The 23,900-nt window shown below is 38.1% G+C and overlaps 3 protein-coding genes across 8 annotated transcripts; 2 read left to right on the top strand and 1 right to left on the bottom strand.

Annotated features, from left to right (window-relative positions):
• The first annotated feature begins 988 nt into the window (after positions 1–988).
• On the top strand, positions 989–2,137 carry LOC108604812 (trypsin-4). Of its 3 annotated transcripts, none has more exons than XM_017994418.1 (4): positions 995–1,701; positions 1,759–1,799; positions 1,860–1,931; positions 1,988–2,137. In XM_017994418.1, exons 1-4 carry the CDS (start codon positions 1,112–1,114, stop codon positions 2,065–2,067), a joined length of 783 nt encoding a protein of 260 aa, XP_017849907.1. In that variant the 5' UTR covers positions 995–1,111; the 3' UTR covers positions 2,068–2,137. The 3 variants fall into 3 exon arrangements, with proteins under 3 accessions (XP_033150987.1, XP_017849907.1, XP_017849908.2); XM_017994419.2 differs by having other exon boundaries at positions 1,643–1,701; positions 1,788–1,799; XM_033295096.1 differs by lacking the exon at positions 1,988–2,137 and having other exon boundaries at positions 989–1,701; positions 1,788–1,799.
• A 63-nt stretch (positions 2,138–2,200) lies between these two features.
• Positions 2,201–3,923, top strand: LOC108601670 (glycerophosphodiester phosphodiesterase 1). The gene is made up of 5 exons (XM_017989572.1): positions 2,201–2,842; positions 2,936–3,108; positions 3,170–3,374; positions 3,445–3,620; positions 3,689–3,923. The coding sequence occupies exons 1-5, from the start codon at positions 2,534–2,536 to the stop codon at positions 3,840–3,842; spliced, it is 1,017 nt and encodes a 338-aa protein (XP_017845061.1). The 5' UTR covers positions 2,201–2,533; the 3' UTR covers positions 3,843–3,923.
• A 7,790-nt stretch (positions 3,924–11,713) lies between these two features.
• On the bottom strand, positions 11,714–22,163 carry LOC117135097. Of its 4 annotated transcripts, none has more exons than XM_033295070.1 (12): positions 22,122–22,163; positions 21,839–22,040; positions 21,543–21,758; positions 21,425–21,471; positions 18,704–20,340; positions 18,562–18,627; positions 18,083–18,427; positions 16,899–17,998; positions 16,670–16,820; positions 15,497–16,594; positions 14,960–15,436; positions 11,714–14,903 (listed from the first exon to the last, which is right to left on the bottom strand). In XM_033295070.1, exons 2-12 carry the CDS (start codon positions 22,004–22,006, stop codon positions 11,833–11,835), a joined length of 8,376 nt encoding a protein of 2,791 aa, XP_033150961.1. In that variant the 5' UTR covers positions 22,007–22,040; positions 22,122–22,163; the 3' UTR covers positions 11,714–11,832. The 4 variants fall into 4 exon arrangements, with proteins under 4 accessions (XP_033150961.1, XP_033150962.1, XP_033150960.1 ...); XM_033295071.1 differs by having other exon boundaries at positions 14,960–15,433; XM_033295069.1 differs by having other exon boundaries at positions 14,960–16,594.
• Positions 22,164–23,900: the final 1,737 nt, after the last annotated feature.

The raw sequence follows: 23,900 nt of genomic DNA, 5'->3' as shown, positions 1-23,900 counted from the left end.
TGTGGATTTGGTAAAAAATTTAAATTCGTTTTTTTCTCTACTTTCGTAAAGTATAAACTAACGAGACTGAGGCTTACGAGAAAAACTAATTACGTACGTTTGGATTCTATATATATCGATTTGACCGCGCATAATAGTTCCCCCATTTTTCCGCCTTTTAGAGAAAACTCACATCAGTTGCAGGTGAATTTTTAACCGAAAATTGTTGAAAATTAGTACTATATGCGCGGTGATTTGGCGATTTCCAACAATAAAAATTATAAAAATTGAAATTTGAAAAAAAAATACAAAATTCTAAAATATTCTAAATAAAGTTCATGCCAAATTTCAAGTCCCTAGCCTCATTAGTAGACTTTATGCCAAAAAAATCGACTTTGGGACCATAATGCATTGATCAGTGGACGGCAGGGGTGGCACTTTTTAAGAACCATGGTGGCACCCACAAATCATGGGTGTGGGTACATACGCTCTCTCACAATACAGGGGCATAAGGCCATACTCACATACACAAGACAAGGCATGGGTACTTACAAAGTCTCGTAAAAGAAGGGCAAAAGAAAATGTGCGCGCTCACGAAATGTGATCGGCTCTTAAAGGCATAAGCGAGAATAATTCTCGCTCTGACTGCACTGGCAGCGGCGCCGACGCGACACCAGGTAGCGAAACAGAAGCACAGAAAAATTGTATGATATGCAGATTTCCTCACATACATACGCGTCTTTTTGCTTACTTACGCAATAATTGAAAAATTGTCGGGCGGCAACAGCCGCTATTTCGGCTGCTTGAGTGGGTAGTACCATGTAAATAACATGGAAACTTTTCGGGTGAGTACACTCATGCCGTTCTCTGCCATTAACCTCTGTACCTTTTTTTTTTTTTTTTTAATTTCCGCTTAACTGAACTACACATATCTTATTTGGAGGTTTATTGTCAATAGATCTATAAGAGGAGAATGGAAGCTTCAAAACATTGTTCATTGATAATTGTTGTGTTCAACTGAAATTAAATACAAGAAAAGATAGTAGAAAGAATTGATAAATTTCTGCAAGGCAAAATTTTATAAAGATCAACGGGCACAGAAAGAGTTAGTGGTGTTCATCGGTACCCAAACATGGAGGTCTTTCTGTATTTTTATTTGTTGCTCGCTTTTTTTTCGATAAATGCTGGTGCAGCTAGCAATCGACGTCCAGACGGACGAATCGTTAATGGACTGTTGGCCAGAGAGGGACAATTTCCCTTTCAACTGTCTCTTCGGCGTCTGAGTATTCACCTTTGTGGCGCAGCTGTGCTAGGAGATAGCTGGGCCATAACAGCAGCCCACTGCATCGACGGACACGAGCTTCAGCCTCAAGAGTACACATTGCGACTCGGCAGTGTGCAGCGCTCTAGTGGAGGAAGCATTGTAAATATACGCACGATATATAAACATCCCTCATACACCGCTACGGATATGAACTTTGATGTGGGTCTGCTACGAACAGTAACTGGTGCCTTGTTCATGGATCCCAATGTGGCACCCGTACGGATGCCAGGGTCTGGAGATAAAATTAGGGAGAACATGGCCGCGACTGTCTCTGGATGGGGCCATATAAGTTCCACCGACGCCATATTATCATCTGAACTGCAGTATACAACAGTTTTAACGGTTAATCAGAGAAGATGCAAAGAATACCTTAGTAACCATGGGACGGTAACTGATGCGTAAGTACTGTAAGAAACGGCTTCAAATCTATTAATGTCTTACTAATTAATTGGTAGCATGTTTTGTGCTGCCGCTCGTAGTACAGATGCTTGTCAGGGTAAGAAGTAATTAGAATTCTTTTAATAATATACAAGCTACATGAAATGTTTGTCTTCAGGCGACAGTGGTGGTCCAATTATTGCTGAGGAGACATTGATTGGTGTTGTGTCTTGGGGCGTGGGCTGTGCTGGTAACTTTTTTTTGTGACAATAATATACCATTTTAGACTCGTCCATTGCTTTTTAGATCCATACTACCCCGGAGTGTATACACGCTTAGCACATCCACACATCAGGCGATGGGTACGTCTTCTAACTAAACTGTAATACCTACTTACAATTAGAAATAAAGTATTTAATACACTCTGCACGCAAAGAAAACATTTGATCTTGTCCTAATTTGAGATTCGATACAAATGCGTTATCGATTGAGACGTGTATGTGCGAATGTCATCTCTGGGTATTTTTCTTATTGGAAAATTTACGCACACCCTTACGGCTTACTAATTTGAATATGAACATATGTAAGGACGATTGTTTTAATGCTCGACAACGACTATTAAATGTTTGGTTAATTCGATGCGGTCGATCTGATTAAAACCGAGCAAGTCAAAAAATTGTAAAAGAGATAAGCTAAAAAAAAAAACGCGCAGTGTAAACAGAGAGTGCTGTTGCAGCGGCAAGAGTAAAGAGTAAATTTTAAAAAAACTAGCATATTGAGAGTGTATATATATAAGAGAAAATTATTTTTGATTCTAAATTTGCGCCTGCAACAACAGTTTATTTAAAGTGAATGTTTTTAAATTGGTTGTGGCCGAGCCTCAAAATGATTTACAAGCTCTTTTGCTGTTCATTGAGTTTGTTGTTTTTCTGCTTTAATATGTTTTGGTTATTCTGTAACTTGGCAATACCATGGTGCACTATAACCTTACTCATTATTTGTGTGGCATGCAAATTCGTCAAGCTACAGCGCAGCCCGAATGAAGTACACTTGCTTAGTCTGCTGAATGTACCAAGCGATTGGCCCAACAATGATTGGGCCATTGCTAATCGAGGCGCTGGATACGATGCGCCAGAGAATACACGGGCGGCTGTTAAAAAGGTGTGTCTTGATCTGACGTGGTGGTTTTTGGTTCGGTGGTTGAAGTCCCCACAGCTTAAAATCAACAATCTTCCTTTACTTCTACACCCTTAGTGTCTGGCTCGTGGCTACCGCAATATGCTCCTCGATGCTGCCTTAACATCCTGCAACGAAATTGTAATTGTCAACCGACAGAACATTGAACGTGCTGGACTCTCCGGCAAGATATCAAATCATACGCTTGGCGAACTCCAACATTTGGACATGACAAGCCAACATCCAATGGGGTAAGTATGTTTTAATCTGTGCTACATAAATGTATATTTCTTTCAATTGACTTATTCGCAGTTCACAATATGAAGCCGAGTCCGTCTCTACGCTAAAGCAGCTTGCCGATTTTCTTGACTCTCAGAGTACCGCGGCAATTTTATTTTTAAGACTGAATGACAACAGTGCGTGTATGATTGACCAAGTGCAGAAGTTTTTTTCCACAAACAAAATCTTTGCACAGCGCAGCATTGTCATAAGCCAGTCACCGTTGGCCATTTATCAGGTGACTTTACAATAAATAGTCAATATACAGCATGAAGTGCTTTTTTATCCAACCTTTAATTTGATAATAGCTCCGCAAGCTGACTCCTGAAATAACTTGTGGACTCTGGCACGAAAGTTATTTATTGCAGTCTATCCTTAAATCATCCACACTTGTTACCTCAGTCTATGGTGCAATCCTTCGAAATATAATTGCGCCCGTTATTGGTATCAGTGTTGTCTTTCTGAGCAAGGAGGAGTTCAATTTGTAAGTACATGGTACCACAAATGCTCACTTTAATTAAAAGTCTTATTTGGCATTATTATATTAACAAGGCACATTGGAGAACTATGGAGAAATGTGGGTGTACGTCCAATTGTATACATGGTCAACTCACCCAACGAGAAACGGTATTACCAGAGAACTATGAAGACACAATACCTCACGGATTCACTACGCTCTGAGCCGCATCTGTTGATGAAAGCCTAGTTGTATTCACAAATTTATACACGCTTTTTGCATTTATTTACATCTTCTTACATTGACTTACAAACGTATATTCATGTATGTATGTACATAAGATACATTTGTAGTAAAACTTTTAAATATTTTGCTGCGATGCAAAGTTAGTATTATTTTATTTTTATTGCTATTTTAGTTATGTTCATTTTATTGAGCCTTCTGAATACTCGTTGTTAATAGCGCTAGCTTACAGCCATGCTTCAGAGCAGAGCTCCAATTTACGTTCATTCGACGATGCATCTTTATAAATAAATCCGACATTTTTAGTAAAGTAATATAAAGAGCTCTCAGGTAGAAAAATGCAAGCTAGTGTAATTTAAACGATGTAAAGTAATTATTCACCGCGACTTATAGCCGATAAGACTTACATTAACCTATAAAATTACCGAAATAATTTGCTTTTTACCTGTACCTTGTTTATACCAAAAATGTTTACTGTGAAATTAATTTAGTTTTAACACACGCACAAATAAAATAAATATTATATTCAGTTGACAATATTAACTTAATATACAATGGTCTCCAAAAGTAATTAGACAAAAGCTAAGTTAAATGTACTCACCGTTTGAACTTACTTCATTGACATATTGGTATCAATTAAAAAAGGTCTTCAAAATCCCTTTCTAATGGCACAAAATTTGTCTTAACAAATAAAGTACCCATTGAAAAATTGTATCTTGTAAAATACGTTTTTGATTCTTTTTCTATTTTTATACACTTTGACATTTTTGTAATAAATGGAAAAAGGGTATTATGAAGTTGCTGAAATGTATGTAACAGGGAGAAGGAGGCGTATATTCTTGATCAGCTCGACGAACTGAGTCGATATAGACATGTCCGTCTGTATGAGTGCGTGATTCTCAGCAACTATAAGATCTAGAGCAACCAAATTTGGTAATGTAGGTGCTCCTATATCCAGGACACTACGCTTTTATTTTATTTCTTTTTATTTGCTCCTTCCTCCCGCGGAAATCGAAAAAACGATATATAAGGCAGTACAAAAATCTTTAAAAATCTGAAATAGATCAGAAAATTGCCTAGTCATGTTTCCGACCGATTGTTAATTTCATAATGATCGGATAAATAACTTAGGAATTATTTACATATCAATTTTCAATAGAGACAGCGGGGTGCACGTGCTGACGGCGCTATACAAGCGACGTTGTTGACGCAGCGGCGGCTTCGCTGCTGACGCTACAGCGAAAACGATCTGTGACGTGTTAGCTGTTTGTGTGTATGTATTTGTGAGTGCATGCATGTTTTTGCTGATGATGCCCTAGTCAAAGTGTATTCAAAGTTGGTGAGCCAACTTTATTTGCAACTTGTTATACACTTGTACATTTTTTAAAAATTTGAGAGGGTATTATGGGACGTGGCACAAGGATTATATTCTTGATCAGCACAGACAATGAGTACGATATAGCCTTCCTTTGTATGAGTACGTTTTCTCAGCACTAATAAGAGCTAGACCAACCATGTTTCAGAACATTCGGCATAAATAACTTAGGAATTATTCATTTATTTTATTTTTCAATATAGACAGGGGGTGGCTTGTGACGCCTATACAAACGGTGCTGCCGACGCAGGCGGTGGCGTCTGCTGAAACTACAGCAAAAACGAGCTGTGACGCGTTATCTGTTTTGTGTGTATGTGTTTGTGAGTCCATGCGTGTATTTGCTGCGATCCTCTAGTCAAAGTGTATATAAAAGTTGGTTGCGCCCAACTTTAATCTGTCCACTTGTTTTTTTCTTATTTTTGTATTTCTTATTTTAAATATTTATTTTTAAGGCATACAGACAAACAGTGTCCTTTGTGGTCTTTATCGCTTTTAATTTAGCCCATTTGGGCGCGCCGGTTAGCTAGTGGCTCAGACGCCTTGTTCCGACTTCTCTACCGAGAATCCTTGCTAAGCTGTTTCTGTGGCCTAACAATCTTTGGTTCTACCAGCTGGAGTGGTTGTTGATCTCCTGTAGGACTGTGGCCACCTTTAAGTCCTTGTGCAACATGGTGTTGCGGATGAACCATTCGCATGAAGCCTAAGGGCCTTGTTTTGTGCCACCTGTACTTTCTACATACAGGTATTACAGGTGATTCCCCAAATTTTACATCAAAATTTTTTCAAAAATCTTTTTTACTAATATTTTTTTTTTCATTATTTTTTCCGATTCAAAAAATCAAAAAATCTTCATGGGACTTTTACACCATTCAACATCTGCTTCCCCAATGAGGCAACTGAGACGTTAGCGTTTCTCGACGTTCCATGCCAAATGGACCTACCCGTCCCAGAGATAGGCGCTGACGAGGTCCTAGAAGAGATCGCCCTCCTTAAGAATACGATGGCATCGGTGCACCTGCAGTGAAGGCGCTCCCAGCAAATTTCCAATGTCTGCCTGAAAATAGGACACTTTCCAACACAATGGAAATGCGCGGAAAGAATCGCCATAGCTAAGCCCGGCAAACCAGACAACGAGCTTGTGTCATATCGCCCGATCAGCCTGCTGACAGTATTCTCGAAAGAGTCAAAAATGGAATTCGGATTCAGACGCTGTCATGGCATTCCCGAACAGTGCCACCGGTTAGTCGAAAGAATTCTCCTGGTCCACGAGGGTTAACAATACTGCTCTGCAGTCCTTCGACAGGGTCTGGCACACTGGCCTACTCTATAAACTAACAAGTGGACAGGTTAAAGTTGGGCGCCACCAACTTTAAAATACACTTTGAACTGGGGCATCGCAGCAAACACACATGCACTCACAAACACATATACACAAGACAGCCGACGCGTCACAGCTCGTTTTCGCTGTAGCGTCAGCAGCGACGGCGCCGCGGGTCCTGGCAGCGACGCGCCGCTGCGTCGGCAGCGACGTTGTATGGCGCGTCAGCACGTGCACCCCGCTGTCTATATGAAAAATGTAATAATTTGTAGTTACCGATCCGATCGTTTCTTGAAAATTTTTTACAATCGGTCAAAACCTGACTAGGCAATTTTGTGATTAATTTCAGATTTCATTTTTGTTTACTTCCTTATATATCGTTTTTTTCGATTGCTGGGGGAGGGGAAATAAAAAAAATAAAATAAAAGCGTTAGGGTTTGGGTATAGGAGCACCTACCATACCAATATTTTGTTGCGTCTAGCTCCTATAGTTGCTGAGGAGAACGCAATCAGTACAGAGGGACGGACGACGTGGACTGGACACATGCTATATCGACTCAGCTTCGTCGAGCTGCATCAAGAAATATTTACTTGTATTAGGGTCTGCCACGCCTTCCTTCTCCCTTTTACATACATTTTGAGCACTTCATAATACCCTTTTTCCATTTTTTACAAAAATGTCAAAGTGTATAAAAAAGGAACTCCCTGCCCCTACTATCGGTTTCTAAAAGCGTACCTGCACAGAAGAAACTTCTATGTACGCTGCGGAGACGAAGAATCCGAAGAATAGGGGTTACTCTCGACCGACGGCACACCTGGCGCCCTCATATCTTAGCCAAGAAAGCACAAATAAGCCACAAGATTCGCCAAATCCACTGGCTCATTGCAAGACATTCAAATTACTATACAAGACCATTGTAAAGCCGGCATGGACGGACGGAATTCAGCTATGAGGCACCGCCTCCAAACTCCAACATATCAATCATCCAAAGAGTCCAAAATAAGGTGATGTGCTGTATAACCGGAGCGCACTTTCTCAACACCAACAAAGAGCTGCACAGTACGCTGAAGACCCCTTGGGTGGTGGAAGAAATCCAGACAATCCAACCCGCTGGCTATCAACTTGCAAGACAACAGTGCAACAATAAGGCGACTAACCAGATACCACCCACTGGACTTGCATATTAGAGACCCAGGCTAAGACATTCCAACCTCTACCCCCTTTCCCTAAATGTAATGTGAATCGTCAAAAATAAAATATATCTCCGAGGCTAAGCTATAATTTAATGATTGTCCGTGAAGGGACAGATTTTAAATAAACACATACAAAAACAAAAAAAAAACAAGTGGACAAATTAAAGTTGGGCGCCACCTGCTTTTAAATACACTTTGACTAGGGCATCGCAGCAAACACATGCATTGCATGCACTCACAAACACATACACACAAAACAACTAACGCGTCACAGCTCGTTTTCGCTGTAGCGTCAGCAGCGACGCCGCCGCTGTGGTGTGAGTGGGGGTGGTTGTTGGGTGGTGTGTGGCGTCGGCACAAGCGTCTTTGTATAGCGTGTCAGCGCGTGCACTCCGCTGTTCTAATTAAAAAAAAATTTTTTTTTTGTAAACACTGCTGTTTTTTATTGAACTCTTTCTCTTAAATTGAGACTAACAATAAGTATACAAATTTTATAATTAAACATTATCTAACAGTTTCTCTCAAAAATGTTTTAGGTGCACGTCTAGATTCTGTCGCTGGTTGTTACGCAGACGGGGAGCGGGAGCTGCACAGGCTTTGGGTGTAGCCCTCGCGCGACTGGGAATTAGGATGCGAAAGAAAGCTTGCTGTGTATTTACCTTGTCTCAGCTATACATCTCTGACTGTTGTAATATTAGATCTTTCTGTATGTTTTCGTTTCGAAGTACCCACGGTGCCCGAGCACGGGTGATAGTTTCTAAGAATTTTTGGATGGTATCTTCTGCTGGACAATATCAGATGTTGCAGGATTTCTAGCGTTCCCATAGTATGGAGCCGATAGGTCCAAGATGGCTTAAGTACGGAATTGAAAGCAGGACCTTATATTCAAGGATGAAAGAGGACCGAGCGTTGATAAGCCAGTGGAGGCTATTGGCTTAGTTTTAGTTGCGGTCTCTTGGCTTCGATGTGCCCACGCCATGTGCGTTTTCTGTCGAGGTGTACTCCAAGATACGTGACTTCGTTTGCTTGCGGGAGTGCGGAATTGTTTAGTGTGAGTTGATAAGCAGTGGAGGCTATTGGCTTTTAGCTTTAGTTGCGTTCTCTTGGCTTCGATGTGCCCACGCCATGTGAGTTTTCTGTCGAGGTGTATTCCAAGATACGTCACTTCGTTTGCTTGGGGGAGTGCGGAATTGTTTAGTGTGAGCGGTGGACAATTTTGCCTGTTTAGGGTAAACGTAACATGTGTGCTTTTTTGTTCGTTTACTTTGATTCGCCAGTCAGAGAGCCATGTCTCCACTTCGACCATATGAAGAGCCGGTTGCGCTGCTGCTTGCATAGGGCACCTCGAACGGCTGAGAATAGCTGTATCGTCAGCCAAGGTGGATGTTGTTAGTCGTCTACTTGTTGGATATTCCTGTGTAAAGGACAGGTATAGTTTTGGTCCATGTACGCTGCCCTTTTGGACTCCAGCGTCTGATCACATAGTCGTTCAGACATGCAGAATGCACTCACTGCAAATTTGTCATATTAGATACGACTCTAATAATTTGTGTGTATTATAGGAAGCGTTGTTCTGATCTTATGCTTTAGTCCTTCTAGCCAGACTCTTTCAAATGCTTGGGATACATCTAACAATATTGCAGTGCAATATTCTCGGTTTTCGAACGCGCTTCTTATTTCAGATGTTATGCGATTAACCTGCTCGATAGTGCCGTGTTTTTCACGGAACCCATATTGATGTGATGGAATTTGTGATGGATTCTTAATATGGATTTTATCCGAGTCAGCAAGCATTTTTCAAAGAGTTGAAAGGCATGATAGTAGGCTTATGGGTCTTAAAACGATTGATTTGTGTGATCTTTGCCTGGCTTTGGCTACGATTTTAAGTATTGATTTTTCCAATCTCTCTGGAAGTTAACAAGCGTTGGTGATGGCAGTTGAAGAGTTTGCGCGAGGAATGAAAGCCCGAAGGTGCAAACTTGGGCACAATATGGAGCTCAATAATCATGTTTTGGCATATTGTGTCGAAGCGCTGGTGATTTTTCGGGTTCAACTGATTTTTATGATTGTGCGATTTCTTTTAGGCGGAAATTCCATTGCTCTTGCTTGAAGCTGACGAGTTCACTTGATTAATGTTTGGTATTGCTGAATGAATTGTGTGCAGGATTTGGGCTGAGTTTTTTCGTAGAAGGGATTGATAAGACTTGCTGGATGTAGCGATGTTGACTATTTGCTTCTTGTTGTTTTAACGCTTGGTAAGGCTGCGGGTGGCGGTCTTTAGTCTTTGGGACGTGCATATGCGACCTGTGAGACTGCCATTCTCGTCGTAGGCGTCGCTTTTCTAGAACGAGTTGCTCGATTTGAAATGTAAATATTTCCTAAGTTATTTATCCGATTTAACGATTTGCGGGGGAGGGGGGAGGAAATAAAAAAATAAAATAAAAGCGTAGTGTCCTGAATATAGGAGCACCCCTACATACCAAATTTGATTGCTCTAGCTCTTATAGTTGCTGAGGAACACGCATTCATACAGACGTACGGACGGACATGGCTATATCGACTCAGTTTGTCGAGCTGATCAAGAATATATATACTTTATGGGGTCTGCCACGCCTCCTTCTCCCTGTTACATACATTTGAGCAACTTCATAATACTTTTTTACAAAAATCTCCAAAGTGTATAAAAATTCATAAAAAATATTAGTAAGATTTTTAAAATTTTTTTTTTAATTACTATAAATATCTATAGGAGCATCTTTTTGCATCCAAAAATTTTTCAAAAACATCTAGAAAATAATTTCAAAAACCTGTATTTTAGAAAAGATAAACGAAAACGATCTGTGACGCGTTAGCTGTTTGTGTGTATGTATTTGTGAGTGCATGCATGTTTTTGCTGCGATGCCCTAGTCAAAGTGTATTCAAAAGTTGGTGGCGCCCAACTTTAATTTGTCAACTTGTTATACACTGACATTTTTATAAAAAATTGAGAAGGGTATTATGAAGACGTGCAAATGGATATATATTCTTGATCAGCAAGACAAACTGAGTCGATATAGCCTTGTCCCTTTGTATGAGTACGTTTTTCTCAGCAACTATAAGAGCTAGACCAACCATGTTTCAGAACATTCGGATAAATAACTTAGGAATTATTCATTATTTTATTTTTCAATATAGACAGCGGGGTGCGCTTGCTGACGCGCTATACAAACGGTGCTGCCGACGCAGGCGGTGGCGTCTGCTGAAACTACAGCAAAAACGAGCTGTGACGCGTTATCTGTTTTGTGTGTATGTGTTTGTGAGTCCAAGCGTGTATTTTGCTGCGATCCTCTAGTCAAAGTTGTATATAAAAGTGGTTGCGGCCCAAACTTTAATCTGTCCACTTGTTTTTTTCTTATTTTTGTATTTCTTATTTTAAATATTTATTTTTAAGGCATACATAAGGCATACTTGTATTTTAGAAAAGATACAACTTTTCAATGGGTACTTAATGGATTAAGACACATTTTGTACCTTTAGAAAGGGATTTTAAAGACGATTGATACCAATAGGAAATAAAGTAAGTTCTAATTTATTGAGTACATTTAACTTTACTTTTATCCCAATTATTTTTGGACACCATTGTATATAATATTCCTCGATATTGATACCAATATGAAAATAAAGTAAGTCCTAATGGTGAGTACATTTAACTTAACTTTTGCCCAATTATTTTTGGACACCATTGTATATATTCCTCGAAGAAAATTTTAAATATTCTTCTTAAAGCAATTACATCGATTTTAAATATGGTTGAAATTCTTTATTAATTGATTATCATCTTGAGAATACTTAAAGGTTAAACAATGAGCTTATAAATTTATTCATGAGTATTATGATCAATATATGTATGTTTGAGTGATAAATGATTTTAGAATTTTTAATTAAGAGTGGTGAGTGCTTCTCTCAAAACTTGCAAATTAACAAAAAAAATTTTAAATGTATAAGTAAATTTACCATGCTGTAAAAAATCTTATTTGTACACAGGACAAATAAATAATGAATAAAAAAAAACATTTAACTTAATATTATTATTATGGAGTGCAAAAATGTGAAATTCTAACCACAGTTACTTATTTACGCCGAGTGCGTGTAGCCCGTTTAGTTTGCTTATCTACAGGAGGCTCAACTGTTGCCGATGCAGTCACCTTCTCAGTTACCTCTTCAAAATGTACTTTACGTCCGCGACCAGCACGTGTGGGCTGTGTCTTTTGAATGACTTTAGATTCTGTATTGGTTGCTTTGGCACGTCCACGTGAAGTATTGGTATTGGACACCTCCTTTAGCTCCTGCTCCTCCTCTGTCGGTTTAATAGGGGTCTTAGCGCGGCTGCTACCACGTAATTTCATTATCGCCTGCTGCTCTCGCTCTAAACTATTGTCAGCAAAAAGTTTGGCTCTACGACCATTTCGTTTTGCAGACTTCGTTGACTCTCCATTCACGGACTGAATTGTGATTGAGCTACTTGCTATTTCCTTGCAACTACGAGCGCATCGTTTGCTTTTTATGGATGCATTGGTTTCTACTGCCTTCGTTTCATCTACATTGCGACGACCTCTTCTTGCAACTGGTAAAGATCCCACATATCCGTCCCCTTCTCTTGACTTATTCCTTAGCGGTCCTTTGGCCAAGTCCGCAGCAACAGCTGTGGGAGACACTTTTTGTGGTTTGCGTCGCCGACTGACAGTGCCTGCAACAACACCCACTTTAACAGGAGTGATGGTTTCTCCCATTGCCTCTTCCTTTGTTACCTTTTTAATAGGTGGCTCTTCCGACATGTCAGCAGCAGCTGTTTTGACTCGACGTCGATTGGGTGTTAATGGTCGTTCAGCTTCAGATACAAGTAGCTCTAGTGCCTTTGCCGTAGGCTGACGGAGTCGTCGACTACGTAATTGCTTCTCTTCATTCCATGCCTCATTATAGTTTTTGCGCGGCACATTGCGTCCCTCACGTTTTTGTGAAGGCCTTATGTCCGTTGAGCTTTCCAATTGTGTTGACAAACTGACGTCTTTCAGCTCTGATTTTATCGCTTTGCGCGATGGGCCAGCCTTATCCTCATCGGATGTTTCATCGTAGTTTTTTCGCGGAACATTACGACCCTCGCGCCGCTTAGGAGTTAAGTCATCATTCGGATTCACCGGCTGTAGATTTTGCGATACAGACACATTTACAACGTCTGCTGGTTCCACCAGCTGAGTGGGTAGATTCTGCATGGATAAAAGCTGCTGCTTCATGCCGTCATTTGTTAAGGGCTCGCGGCCTTGACGCATTGACTTATTTTTTATATGCTGGTTAGCTGTTTCTGAATCTTCTAGTTCATCTTCTGCATTTAACTTGCGTCGACGTCCACGAGCTGGGTGGATAACAAATTTCACTTGTTGATCTTTAATGGACAACTCTCCATCAGGGTCAATAGTTTTTTTTAGTTGTAATGGTGGTTCATTTAAATCTGCATTACACCTTCGGCGAGTAACACTTTGTTCAAAAGTTTTTATTGTAGTAGTTTTTCCTTCGATTTCCGAATGTTTTTTAGAATAAAAAACCTTTCGTCCGAGTCGCTGGGATTTAGGAAATTCAATTTCTTCAGGCATCTCTTTAGCCGTCAATAGTTTTGATTCCGAATCAGCTTTCTCTTCAATTAAGTTTAAGGCTGGCGTCGATGCTTTCTCATGCTCGGCTCTCTCTGCTGTAGCCTTTCGTGTGTTTCGCTGTGATTTTTTTTCTGTTAAGTTTGGCGTTTTGGTATCATCTGTAACTTCTGAAGCTGAAGCCTTGCGACGTATACGGCTTTCTTTTGATGGCTCGACTATTTTTAATTCTATTCTTCCAAAAGTTATAAAACTGCTCGCTTTCTCAATATTATCTGTGGTCATTTTTTTTTCACGACGATTAGATCTATCTACGTCGATTATCTTTTGTGGCATTCTTTCTATATGATTATCAATCTCTTCAACGTCATCTGAAACATTGCGATTCCCACGTTTGGGCATGCTCACATCAGTTGCTACTGCAGGCGCAACCTTCTCCATTTTGAAAACTTTGTCTTTATCAATTCCAGGCTTTGTTATCAGAATTTGCTCATTTATGTGTTTTTTTTTTTTGTTAGCTTGAGATAATACTTCCATGTCGACACATTCATAAGTTGCTTTGCAACCGAGCCGTTCGTGTTTTTGCACAAATGAAGAAATTCGGTCAACTCGTTTAGATGTTTTGGTTTCGAGATATTCGTATTGTGTTTCATAAATCTTTGACATGCTTTCATGCTTGGTCGATTGCTTGGTTTTACGCAGGCTTAACACATCCGATAATTCTAAGTTACTCGACAGTTGATCCACACAATTTCCAGATTTTTTGTCTATTGTAGATTTATTATTAACTTTTTCCAAAGACACTTCTCTTTGTTTAGAAAGCTCAACTTTGGTTGAATCCTGATCTATATCAGAATATTCTGTAAGCTCTCTTTTGCGTATTGATACATCGATATTCTCTTCATATTCGTCTTTTGCAATATTGTTTTTAGTTTTAACCGATAAACTATTAGCAGCACGTTCATAATTTATGTGGTCTTCACATTTATCATCTTTTTTAGAGCTGTCCACGGTCCAATTATTATTCATCGGTTGTGTTACATCATTACTTGTATTACTTGCAAAATCATCTTTAAAGTCTGACTTACATGTTATACATTTACCACCCGGATTATCTATAGGTGTTTCTTTAGCTGAAAACTCTACGACCCCCTTTTTACTTTTTTTTGGACTTCCAACTATATTTTTAGTACTCTCTGATATATATACAGAATTGTGGTCAACACGAGCTTTCTCAGCAATACTATTATGTCTGTCTGTATTACAGGTTTGCTTTGATGTATTAGACTTATAACAGTCCAATATATTATCATGCGAGGCTTTATTAACAGCGTTCGGCAAGTCACTTTCAAACTCTTCTGAAACAGAAGCATCTAATAAAACAATTGAGTCGTCTGATTTTTTTACCATCTGCTCCTTGGAACTTTTTTGAGAACCTCTAAGTTCTTCAGATTGTTGTGGTTTATACCTTGAAAGGATATGTTCTTTTACAGTATTTGTCGAATTGATTTCAGAGTGAGATACATCTGTATCTGTACCTTTAATTTTAAGGTCATCTGCAAAACAAAAATATATTTTCATGATTTTAAATTTAAGTAAGAAGATACCTTACCTTTATGGTGTGTTAATGCCTGTATGTCTATTATTTCATCTGCAACTTCGTTTGGATTGGTGATTTGGAGATTAACTTTACTTGTACTCGGAGACTGTTTTGGAATACTTAGTACATTTTTATCAGACATTTTACCGACAGACTTTGTATCGATATCGGTTGTTGTGGCCATTTCTATAGCTCTGTACTTCGATTGAGCTCCATCATCATTATGAACTTCAGTTGTACTTAAATCTTCAGCTGAATCAACCAGTTTAGGTCCCGAATCTGCGGATGCAGTTATGACTTTATTATCAACATTACCATCTGAGCATTCCGACTTAATCACTGAGACGCCGGATGGTTGGTTAGCATTTGTATTTGTAACCGAAGCTTTAGTTAAATTGTTTAAACCATTTTTTATTGTAACTGCTTGGATGTCACCAGACATTTTGTTGACGGTCGTTTTATCACCTGCGTTGCCATTGTGAGCCTCTGCTAAAATAAAAAATTCAGGTTTTACTGCCAAAAATGATGGTTCGGGCTGCACAACAATACCAATTACTGTGTACTTCGATTGATTTCCTAAGCCATCATCATCATGAGCTTCAACTTCATTTTTATATAATTCTTCAGCTGAGTCAACTAATTTAGGTCCCGAATCTGAGGATGCAGTTTCGACTTTTATATGAACATTAACATCTGAACATTCAGACTTAATCACTGGTACATCCGGTGGTTGATTATAATTTTTGTTTGTACCTGAAGCGTTAGCTAATATGTCAAGTCCTTTTTTTATTGTTACTTCTTGGATGTCAACAGCCATTGTAAGAACTGAGACGGTGCTATTATAAGCTTCTGTTGCTGAAATAATAAGTTCAGGTTTTGCAACCGAAGATGATAGCTTTGGTTGTGATTCAATTTCTATAGCTCTGTACTTCGATTGAGCTTCTGAGCCATCATCATTATGAACTTCAGTTGTACTTAAATCTTCAGGTGAATCAACCAGTTTAGGTCCCGAATCTGAGGATGCAGTTATGACTTTATTATCAACATTACCATCTGAGCATTCCGACTTAATCACTGAGACGCCGGATGGTTGGTGAGCATTTGTATTTGTATTTGATACGATTTCAATAGCTGTGTACTTCAATTGAACCTCTAAGGCCTTTTTATTATGAGGTTCAACTTTACTTGTATTTATATCTTCAGATGAATCAACAAGATTAGGTTCCGAATATGAGGATATAGTTATATCGGCAGATGGTTCTGGCTGTAGATCAATTTTAATGTCTGTGTTCTTCAAATCAATAACTGAGGAATTTTTATTGAAATCTTCCTTTTCATTTGTATTTAAAGCATTAGTTGAATCCATCACTGAAACATCTACCATTTGATATACGACTTTACTTGTGTTCAAACTGGAGTAGTTCAAGTTAACTGGGAACCCATCTCTGCTTTGATTAATAGGCGCTTTATTAAAAACAATTCCAGGGCTTTTTGATTCAAAAGGCTCAGAGCCTAAATCAGAAGTAATAGGGTTTGTTATTGATTGATCTTCGAGTACTTTATGAGCTTTTACTTCCTTTGTATTTGAAGCCGTAACATCCGCCTGCCTAACGATTATATTTTCAAGGCGGTCCTCCTCGGGTGTTTCTGCCATACGTAACATATAAAGATTAAAATTTAAATTATAAACTTAAAATTATATAGATAATTTTTCTGACTCACCATGAATTTTATTATCTGCTATTTTGACTAAAATTGCATCGTTGATATATTCATGACCAGTTATTTTTGTCTTGTGAATACCATTTAATTCAATGTGATTTAGTTCTCCCACACTTAGATCGATCGACGGCTTCAATTTATTTGATTTGGTCTGTGGAAGTGATGTATACAACTTAATTTCATGAACAGAATAATCTATAAATTCAACATCAGAATTTGCGTTACTTACAACTTCCTTTTGATTTTCATTTGTGCTCAGGTCATTTTGATATAATTTAACTGGCCTTGATATGATAATAACATTCTTCGAATCATCTTTTGGCGTAGATTTTAACAGCGAGCTTTCGTAATAAGGAGAGGCATTAATTTCATCTCTTTTATTATGTAAGTCTAATGATTCATTCGGTGCATAGTCCTTGGTATTAACAAATTTATTTTTAGCTGTTGTGGATTTTTCTTTGTGACACTCTTGCATGTCTCTCGCTAACGATTCCGATATAAATTCAATACAGGTGGCTTGATATTCTTTATAATTATCAGATGATATTTGATCATTGAATGTACTTGATTCATTAACATCAATCTGGTTAATTGCGCTTTTCTCTTCTTTCGCCAACTGTATTTCTTCTTCATCATCGCTAAAAACAAGTGGCTCGGTTAACCCAACCAGCGATTCGCTATCGGAACCTTCATTAAATTTGTAGAACTTCGATTTAAGCTCTATTTCACAATTCTTATTAGAAGACTTTAGTCGGTTTTGTTCGTTCTCTGCACTGTTGTCAGTTAGCGGATCGTATTGGCAAATTTCTGCATCTGATCTATACATTAATGTCTCAGAAGTTAGTGAGCAGGTTGCAGAAGATGCTGATAAGTAATCGGTAATTACATTCGAATCCTTACGAGCAGTTGGACTTTCGGGCCGCACAAACATTTTGTTTTTTAAATCATCTGGATTGATTCGGATCGGTTCATCATCGAAGATTTTACATAAATGCGTGGATACATTAGTCACATTCATATCGTATTCCGTAGTGAGTAAGCATTTATTTTTAGTTTGGAGCACATCGCTATAAGGTTCACAGGGTATGATAACATTTTTGGCGGTTGCGGTAAGATCATGTGCTTCTCCCGATACAGATTTTGAGTCCTCTTGCAGCAGCTCTTTGATATTGTCAAAAATAGGCGATGCGGCCTCTTTAGGAGTATGCATTAATTCACAGAGGCCCTTTAATCTGGGCGGACTGCAGCCTTTTGGAGTTTTCATTAGCTCCTGCATTCCGTAAAAGACGATTTTGTCTGCCTGATTAATCGCTTCTTTTCGCACTTCAGCTTTATTTGTTGAAATTGTAAATGACAAAGTAGAATGATTGTTATTCTCGATTGGAAAATAAAACCATCACAGCTAGAACTTACTTTGTGTGTACGTTGTTCTTTCTTCTACAATAACACCCATGTCATAAACTGCTTCGTCAACCAGCAATGAGCGCTTAGAGGTGTTGCATATCAACCGATCAGATTTTTGCGTGGGAGTCGCCAATTCTTCTGTAAGACTACGTTTACGCTTCAGCGTCATAATTGGACTGCTCGCAACCGATACAGTTGAAAATGAAGCACGACGAGAAGACTTAATGGTGAGTTCTACTCCCAACTTGCTGCTGAGATCCAAGGACGCACGTCGTGAGCTGCGTCTAAGCGATAAATTAAATATGTCTTCTTTTTGATTGTTTTTAACCGATTTCTCGAATTTAACATCGGCAACTGCGAGAAAGACAGACATTTATACATGTGTATTAAAATTTATCTCTTTTAATAACAACTATTTGTAAATTAATAAAGAAAATTATTATATACGGTATTTTTAAAGACGAATAGAGTTAAAAAAATGAACTTACCATTCGATGTGTTGGATTTAAGTAAGGGCACCTCGTCGCAAATAGTATCATCATGTATTATATGCTCTTCAAAGGACATTGTCATATATGTATATAATAAATTAAAAATATAATTAAATAAATATACCGTAAAATTACTTACCATTAATGACAGATTTCGTTACTGTAACCTCCTCGCAAATGTTATCCTCAATTATATGTATTGCTTCATCTTTCGATTGTGTTATGTTTTCATTAATTTTTATAAATATAGTGTTTGTCGGTGCGCTATTAGTTTTTAAGCTAATCCCAAATGATTGTTTCTCAAGAGCATCCTTATCACGTAATTCTTCAAAAGCTTTGTTGATTTCGGGGGTGTCTATTGCTTCTTTACTAGTCATTATCTTGGATACTATTTCACTTGGTTCAATATTTTTCGTTTTATCTGTTGGAATATCTTCCATATTATATTTGTCGTCATCATTGAGTATCTTTTCATCTGTTAGGATGTCTTTTATATGAGGATTTTCATCATCATCTATTATAGTGAACGTACAACTCAACTCTGTAGCTGAATCACCAGATTTTTCCATTGTTAAGGATTTAATCGGTGTAAACTCATACAAATCGTTTTTGGTTGGAGTTTCAGCTCCTGCTGATCCTTTTTTATGGGTTGAATCATGCTTGGGTGAGTTAAGTGCACGACGTGCTTTAGCCACCAACTGATTGCTTCTTTCAATGCTTGGCCTAACCCTAGCGCCGGCCCTGAGTGACTTGCGCAACAATGAAACTTTGGTGTCACGAGGGCTATTCAAAGAACCAGACAGACGTTTGCGAGGTGAAGTATGGGGCGCCTTGGTGGGATTCGCAGTCCGTCTACGTCGATCCGGTGTGAGTATTGCTTGGGGTAAGCATCGTGGTGCGGTCAGATATTGCCGACGAGCTGCGAGCAGCGAGGGCCTCACAGGTGTTGATACTCTTGTAGTTTTGATGACAGGACTGGCGAGCTTTTTGTTGGCGCTGGTTAAAAGTGCTCGTTTCATTAGCGTCTGTGGCGTTCGTTTTGGTGTAGAGCTGGTACCCAATAGGTGTTCCATAGTGGACGTATTAGGTCTCATACGGACTGGCGATGCTGTTGACGACATACATGTGGAATGGTCGATCACAATCGGTGATATAACGAATGATTCAACCGTAGAATCAACGCTTATTATTCCTGGGCTACTTGGTGTTTGTGTCTCATTAAGCTTTGGACGCAAGTGTTGCGGAGTTGTCAGATCAATTAAATACATGGAAGATTTTTCTATGCCACCTGAATGTGATGTTGTTGGCGTGCTATACTCATTGGGCTCCCGACTACAGCTATCATCATTAAGTTCGGAGAGCACACTCTTTGGAGTATTATAGACACTCTTTGGTATCGCCAACCCTGACGTGCTGGGTTTAATCACGCAGGTAAATGATTTTTGAATCTTTACCCCTGTAATACGTGGTGAAAACGATGTGATTACAAGATCCGAACGTTTGCAAAACTGCAACATCAATCTATTGCAGGGTGTGCTAGTGTTCTCTTTATTTTGATTCGTTTCCATTAAATCAACCTGGGTGGTAACTGCCTCGTCTGCTACTTGAGTAGTCGGAGTAATGCTGCGTTTTGGCTGTATCCCAGCTGCAGTCTTTGCGTCGATGAGCTCTGCTTCTGCTAGGCATGATGTTGGTTTTTCACTTATGTTTGTTCTAGATTCTATTTCTCGATTTTCCATGGATGTGTCGTCATCAGAATTGATTGAATAACGAAAGCTAATGGAAAAATTAAAATTAAATTTGTGACAATCTTGTAGAGCTTAAAAGTTGTTAACAAAACCGAATTAATATATTTTAATACCCAAGGTGTTAAATTCAAATAAACACAAAATGCTGATCAAGAATATATATACTTAATAGGGTCGGAGACGTCTCCTTCTCTACATACATTCGAATAAACTTAATAGCCGCTTGTACCCTATGGGCACTGGGACTAAAATTAATTATTATTTAAAAGTAAAAAGTTATGGAATAACAAATTACAATGCAAGAATAGTCTTGTGGTCTTTTTTAAGGTATATAATATATTGGTGAAAATTACAGCTTGGTTTTATTTAGCGAAAATAAAAATCATTAATAATCATTATTTTTGAGTTTTTTTTTTGATTAAAATTAATGATTATCGTCTAAGTTTTACTAAATTACTCAAAAATAATAATTATCTTTGAGGAATATCTTAAAAATTTGACAAATAAAAATTACGGCGGAAATGCAAAGATTCTTCAAAAATAAAGTATTTGGTGTCCCTCACTTGTTCCTAGGTCCATTGTAAGTACGTGATTTTTTTATTAAAAAAAAAATAATCATTATTTACGGCCCCTGGTATTCTTAGTTGTACTGGCATTGATTAAAATATTAATTTAAGAACACTAAAAGATTAAAAACAAATTCTTTAGTATCCTTTTACGAAGGGTGACATCGTTCGTCAGCTACTCACATTTACAGATTCTTAATTTATAATTTTTGTTAATTAATTTTAGTATTTTTGTTCATTGTTTCAATCAAAAGCTAAAATAGATTTTTGGCCCTAGCCTTTTCGTTTTTGCTCGCTACTGTTTAATTTGTATTTGCGAAAATTTCCAAATATGGCTTCATTTTTTTCATAAACTAAACTAAAATACAAGTTTTCATCAAATATGTATTATATCTGAAAAAAAAAAAAACACTTCCACTTTAAATACATGCATTAGCATACAATTTTTAAACTAGAGGAACTGCTGTTTTAAAGCAAACTGGTTTTACTGTAGGAAGACATTTTGTGTTTTATTTTAACTAGTATTAAAAGCTAACAAATACTTACTTGTGAATGGTGAGACGATTGTCAGTCTGGCGGTGTGGACGATGTCTCTGTCAAGGAAACACGATAATAGCAGAAAATAATAAGATACTTTTGTTATTTTAAGGGGCGTAAAACTCACTTTGAAACTTGGAGATGAATTTGGGGCCTGCTCCGGTACCGATGGAACTAGGCAGCGTTCAGGCGTAATGAGCTCTGTAGCTTTTGAATAGTGCCAAGTGTAAACATTATTCAATATTCCTATCCGTGAGCCATGCAACAGGGGACGCTTGGTCGTACTGTGCACAATCTGATCGTTGAGTAGTATGGGCTCCTGGGCGTGATTACAAATGGTTACCTGTAGACAATTTTATGACAACACAATTTATGATTGTTGAAAATCAATATAAAACTCAAAACAAGGCATATTTTACTCACCCTGCCAAATGCGTCACATTGTATTTCGCAATGTATGCGTTCAGCGTCAGGTAACACCAAGTGGCAGTCCAAATAGGAACCAATGTTGAATTTCCGACCTTTTGCAGCATGCGAAACCGTAATACCATCGCTACTCTCAATGCTTAAATACGCGCCCTCGAGCGACATATTTTCTTAGACGTTTAAAATTACACCTTTGCAACTGGAAAAAATAAAAAATTGTGGGAGGTATGAGCGTTGGCAACAATTAAAATGTTTGATATGAAAGGACGGGAATAAGTACCAGAGAGTCAATCAAGAGTTCACTTGAGTAATCACTATTTATCTGTATCGTGAATTTTCAAAGCTATGCATTAATATTTATTATTAAAACACAATTTGGATTAATTTTATACGTATTCACCAACACACTGTTTTTTTTTTACTGTTCAGGAATTCACTTAAAAAGGGACGCGGTTGGGCATGCCAATCTGATCAAAACTTCAGTTAATTTCAAATACTGTACATTTCGATGGAATTTCACTCAGCAAGCTTGGCCTTTTGCATGAACAATTTTGCCTTATCAAATATAATAATTTAATTTTCAATCAAAACATTTTTTGTAATTTTACTGTAATTTTAATATTCCGGAAGTTTAGTTAGTTAATGGTAAATTTGTTTTTTGTGTGAACACTACAGCGGGTATAGGTTGACCATCGATAAATAACGATAGTTTTTCCAAGCCATTGGTGACTATCGATAATACATGATAGTACGTTAATTTAAGCATGAAGCCATCAGGGCTGGAAGACAATAAATCGTGGGTACCATGTATTTAATGATTCATCAAGAAAAGTGTATGCTGTTAAGCAGGGGCGTCCAAGCCCTATGCTCAGTGTGCTCAGTTGTTTTTATATTTGCTCTTGGGTATAGGAAGAGCAAATGCGTGTATATATACGCGCTCCGTCCATAAGCCAATGCAAATTACACAAACAATTTTTCGTATTTTTTTTTTTTGTCTCGCCTGTGCGAGCATGGCACCAGCACTTTCATGTGTTTGTTGTTGCTTTGTCCCGACTGCGCGAGCGTGCCAACAACACTTTCATGTATTTGTTGTTGCCTTGTATCGACTGCGCGAGCGTGGCAACAACACTTTCATGTGTTGGTTCTTGTGTCGAAAGATTTTGAGCGAACTTTGTTGTTGCTTTGACGAAATGCGTGCACTAAAAAAAATGAAAACAACTTGCACTGGTCACATGAAATTATCATTGCCTGCGCAAACGTTGAACGAGTCAGAGCTAATTTTTGTAATGGATCGCATGAAGCAATTTTTCTTTGAAATTAATTTCAAAGGTGAATACCAATGAATTATTTGGAAAACAATAATACAAGGAAAAATATTTAATGCGGAAAGGCATTATAAATGCAATCATGCTACTGACGCACCTGACATAAAAAAATACGTATCGACTTTTATAACCTAAGATGCGGAACAAATTCTTTGCTATATTGAATGAAAATAAAAATTGCGAAACACCAAGAAGCAATAATTTAAAAATTAATTTCGAAGATATTTTCAGCACGTGATGCATTCGATCAAGGGCATCCTACGTGGCAAGCCTCAGTAATTGCGAAAGCATTTTAAGCCATTTTCTGACGGTGAATTCATTAAAACTGTTTGTCAAGGAAATGCTGAAGTGTTTCGGTGACAATGGTTCTGAGTTTGCAAACCACAATTAAACTCAGGTATTAATATGTAAAAATACAGTAGCGCGTCGAATTGATGATCTTCCACAATTTACTTTACAATTAGACTCCGTTTTAAATGGGAGAAAATTAAAAATTATGCTTTTTTTTTCATTAAGCTTTGGATGAGTCAACGGATATTTCCAGATACAAGTCAGCTTGTATTTAGGCAATCCGTATGGTTGACAAATTTTGCAATATTTATAAGGAAATTTTAGCCGTGATCCCCCATTTAGAAAATACAAGAGGTATCGATATATATAACGCTGCCAATAAAAGGTTTCCTCTTAATGATAGAAAAAGTAAATTGGCAGCTATATGCACAGATGGCGCACCT

Source organism: Drosophila busckii, chromosome 2R (genome assembly GCF_011750605.1).
Source record: "Drosophila busckii strain San Diego stock center, stock number 13000-0081.31 chromosome 2R, ASM1175060v1, whole genome shotgun sequence".
In the NCBI taxonomy this organism is placed as follows: domain Eukaryota; kingdom Metazoa; phylum Arthropoda; class Insecta; order Diptera; family Drosophilidae; genus Drosophila; species Drosophila busckii.
Note: the sequence above shows the minus strand (reverse complement) of the source record. Positions and strands in the feature narration are given on the sequence as shown.

What these genes read in the sequence shown, in the direction of transcription:
- LOC108604812 (XM_017994418.1), top strand. Translation starts at nt 1,112, where the DNA reads ATGGAGGTCTTTCTGTATTTTTATTTGTTGCTCGCTTTTTTTTCGATA. An exon ending in CATGGGACGGTAACTGATGC is followed by an intron (nt 1,702 to 1,758) that starts GTAAGTACTGTA and finishes ATTAATTGGTAG; the next exon opens with CATGTTTTGTGCTGCCGCTC. An exon ending in TAGTACAGATGCTTGTCAGG is followed by an intron (nt 1,800 to 1,859) that starts GTAAGAAGTAAT and finishes GTTTGTCTTCAG; the next exon opens with GCGACAGTGGTGGTCCAATT.
- LOC108601670 (XM_017989572.1), top strand. Translation starts at nt 2,534, where the DNA reads ATGTTTTTAAATTGGTTGTGGCCGAGCCTCAAAATGATTTACAAGCTC. An exon ending in CACCGTTGGCCATTTATCAG is followed by an intron (nt 3,375 to 3,444) that starts GTGACTTTACAA and finishes ATTTGATAATAG; the next exon opens with CTCCGCAAGCTGACTCCTGA. An exon ending in AGCAAGGAGGAGTTCAATTT is followed by an intron (nt 3,621 to 3,688) that starts GTAAGTACATGG and finishes TATATTAACAAG; the next exon opens with GCACATTGGAGAACTATGGA.
- LOC117135097 (XM_033295069.1), bottom strand. Translation starts at nt 22,006, where the DNA reads ATGTCGCTCGAGGGCGCGTATTTAAGCATTGAGAGTAGCGATGGTATT. An exon ending in AACGAAATCTGTCATTAATG is followed by an intron (nt 18,628 to 18,703) that starts GTAAGTAATTTT and finishes TGTCCTTTGAAG; the next exon opens with AGCATATAATACATGATGAT. An exon ending in AAGAACAACGTACACACAAA is followed by an intron (nt 17,999 to 18,082) that starts GTAAGTTCTAGC and finishes CAACAAATAAAG; the next exon opens with CTGAAGTGCGAAAAGAAGCG.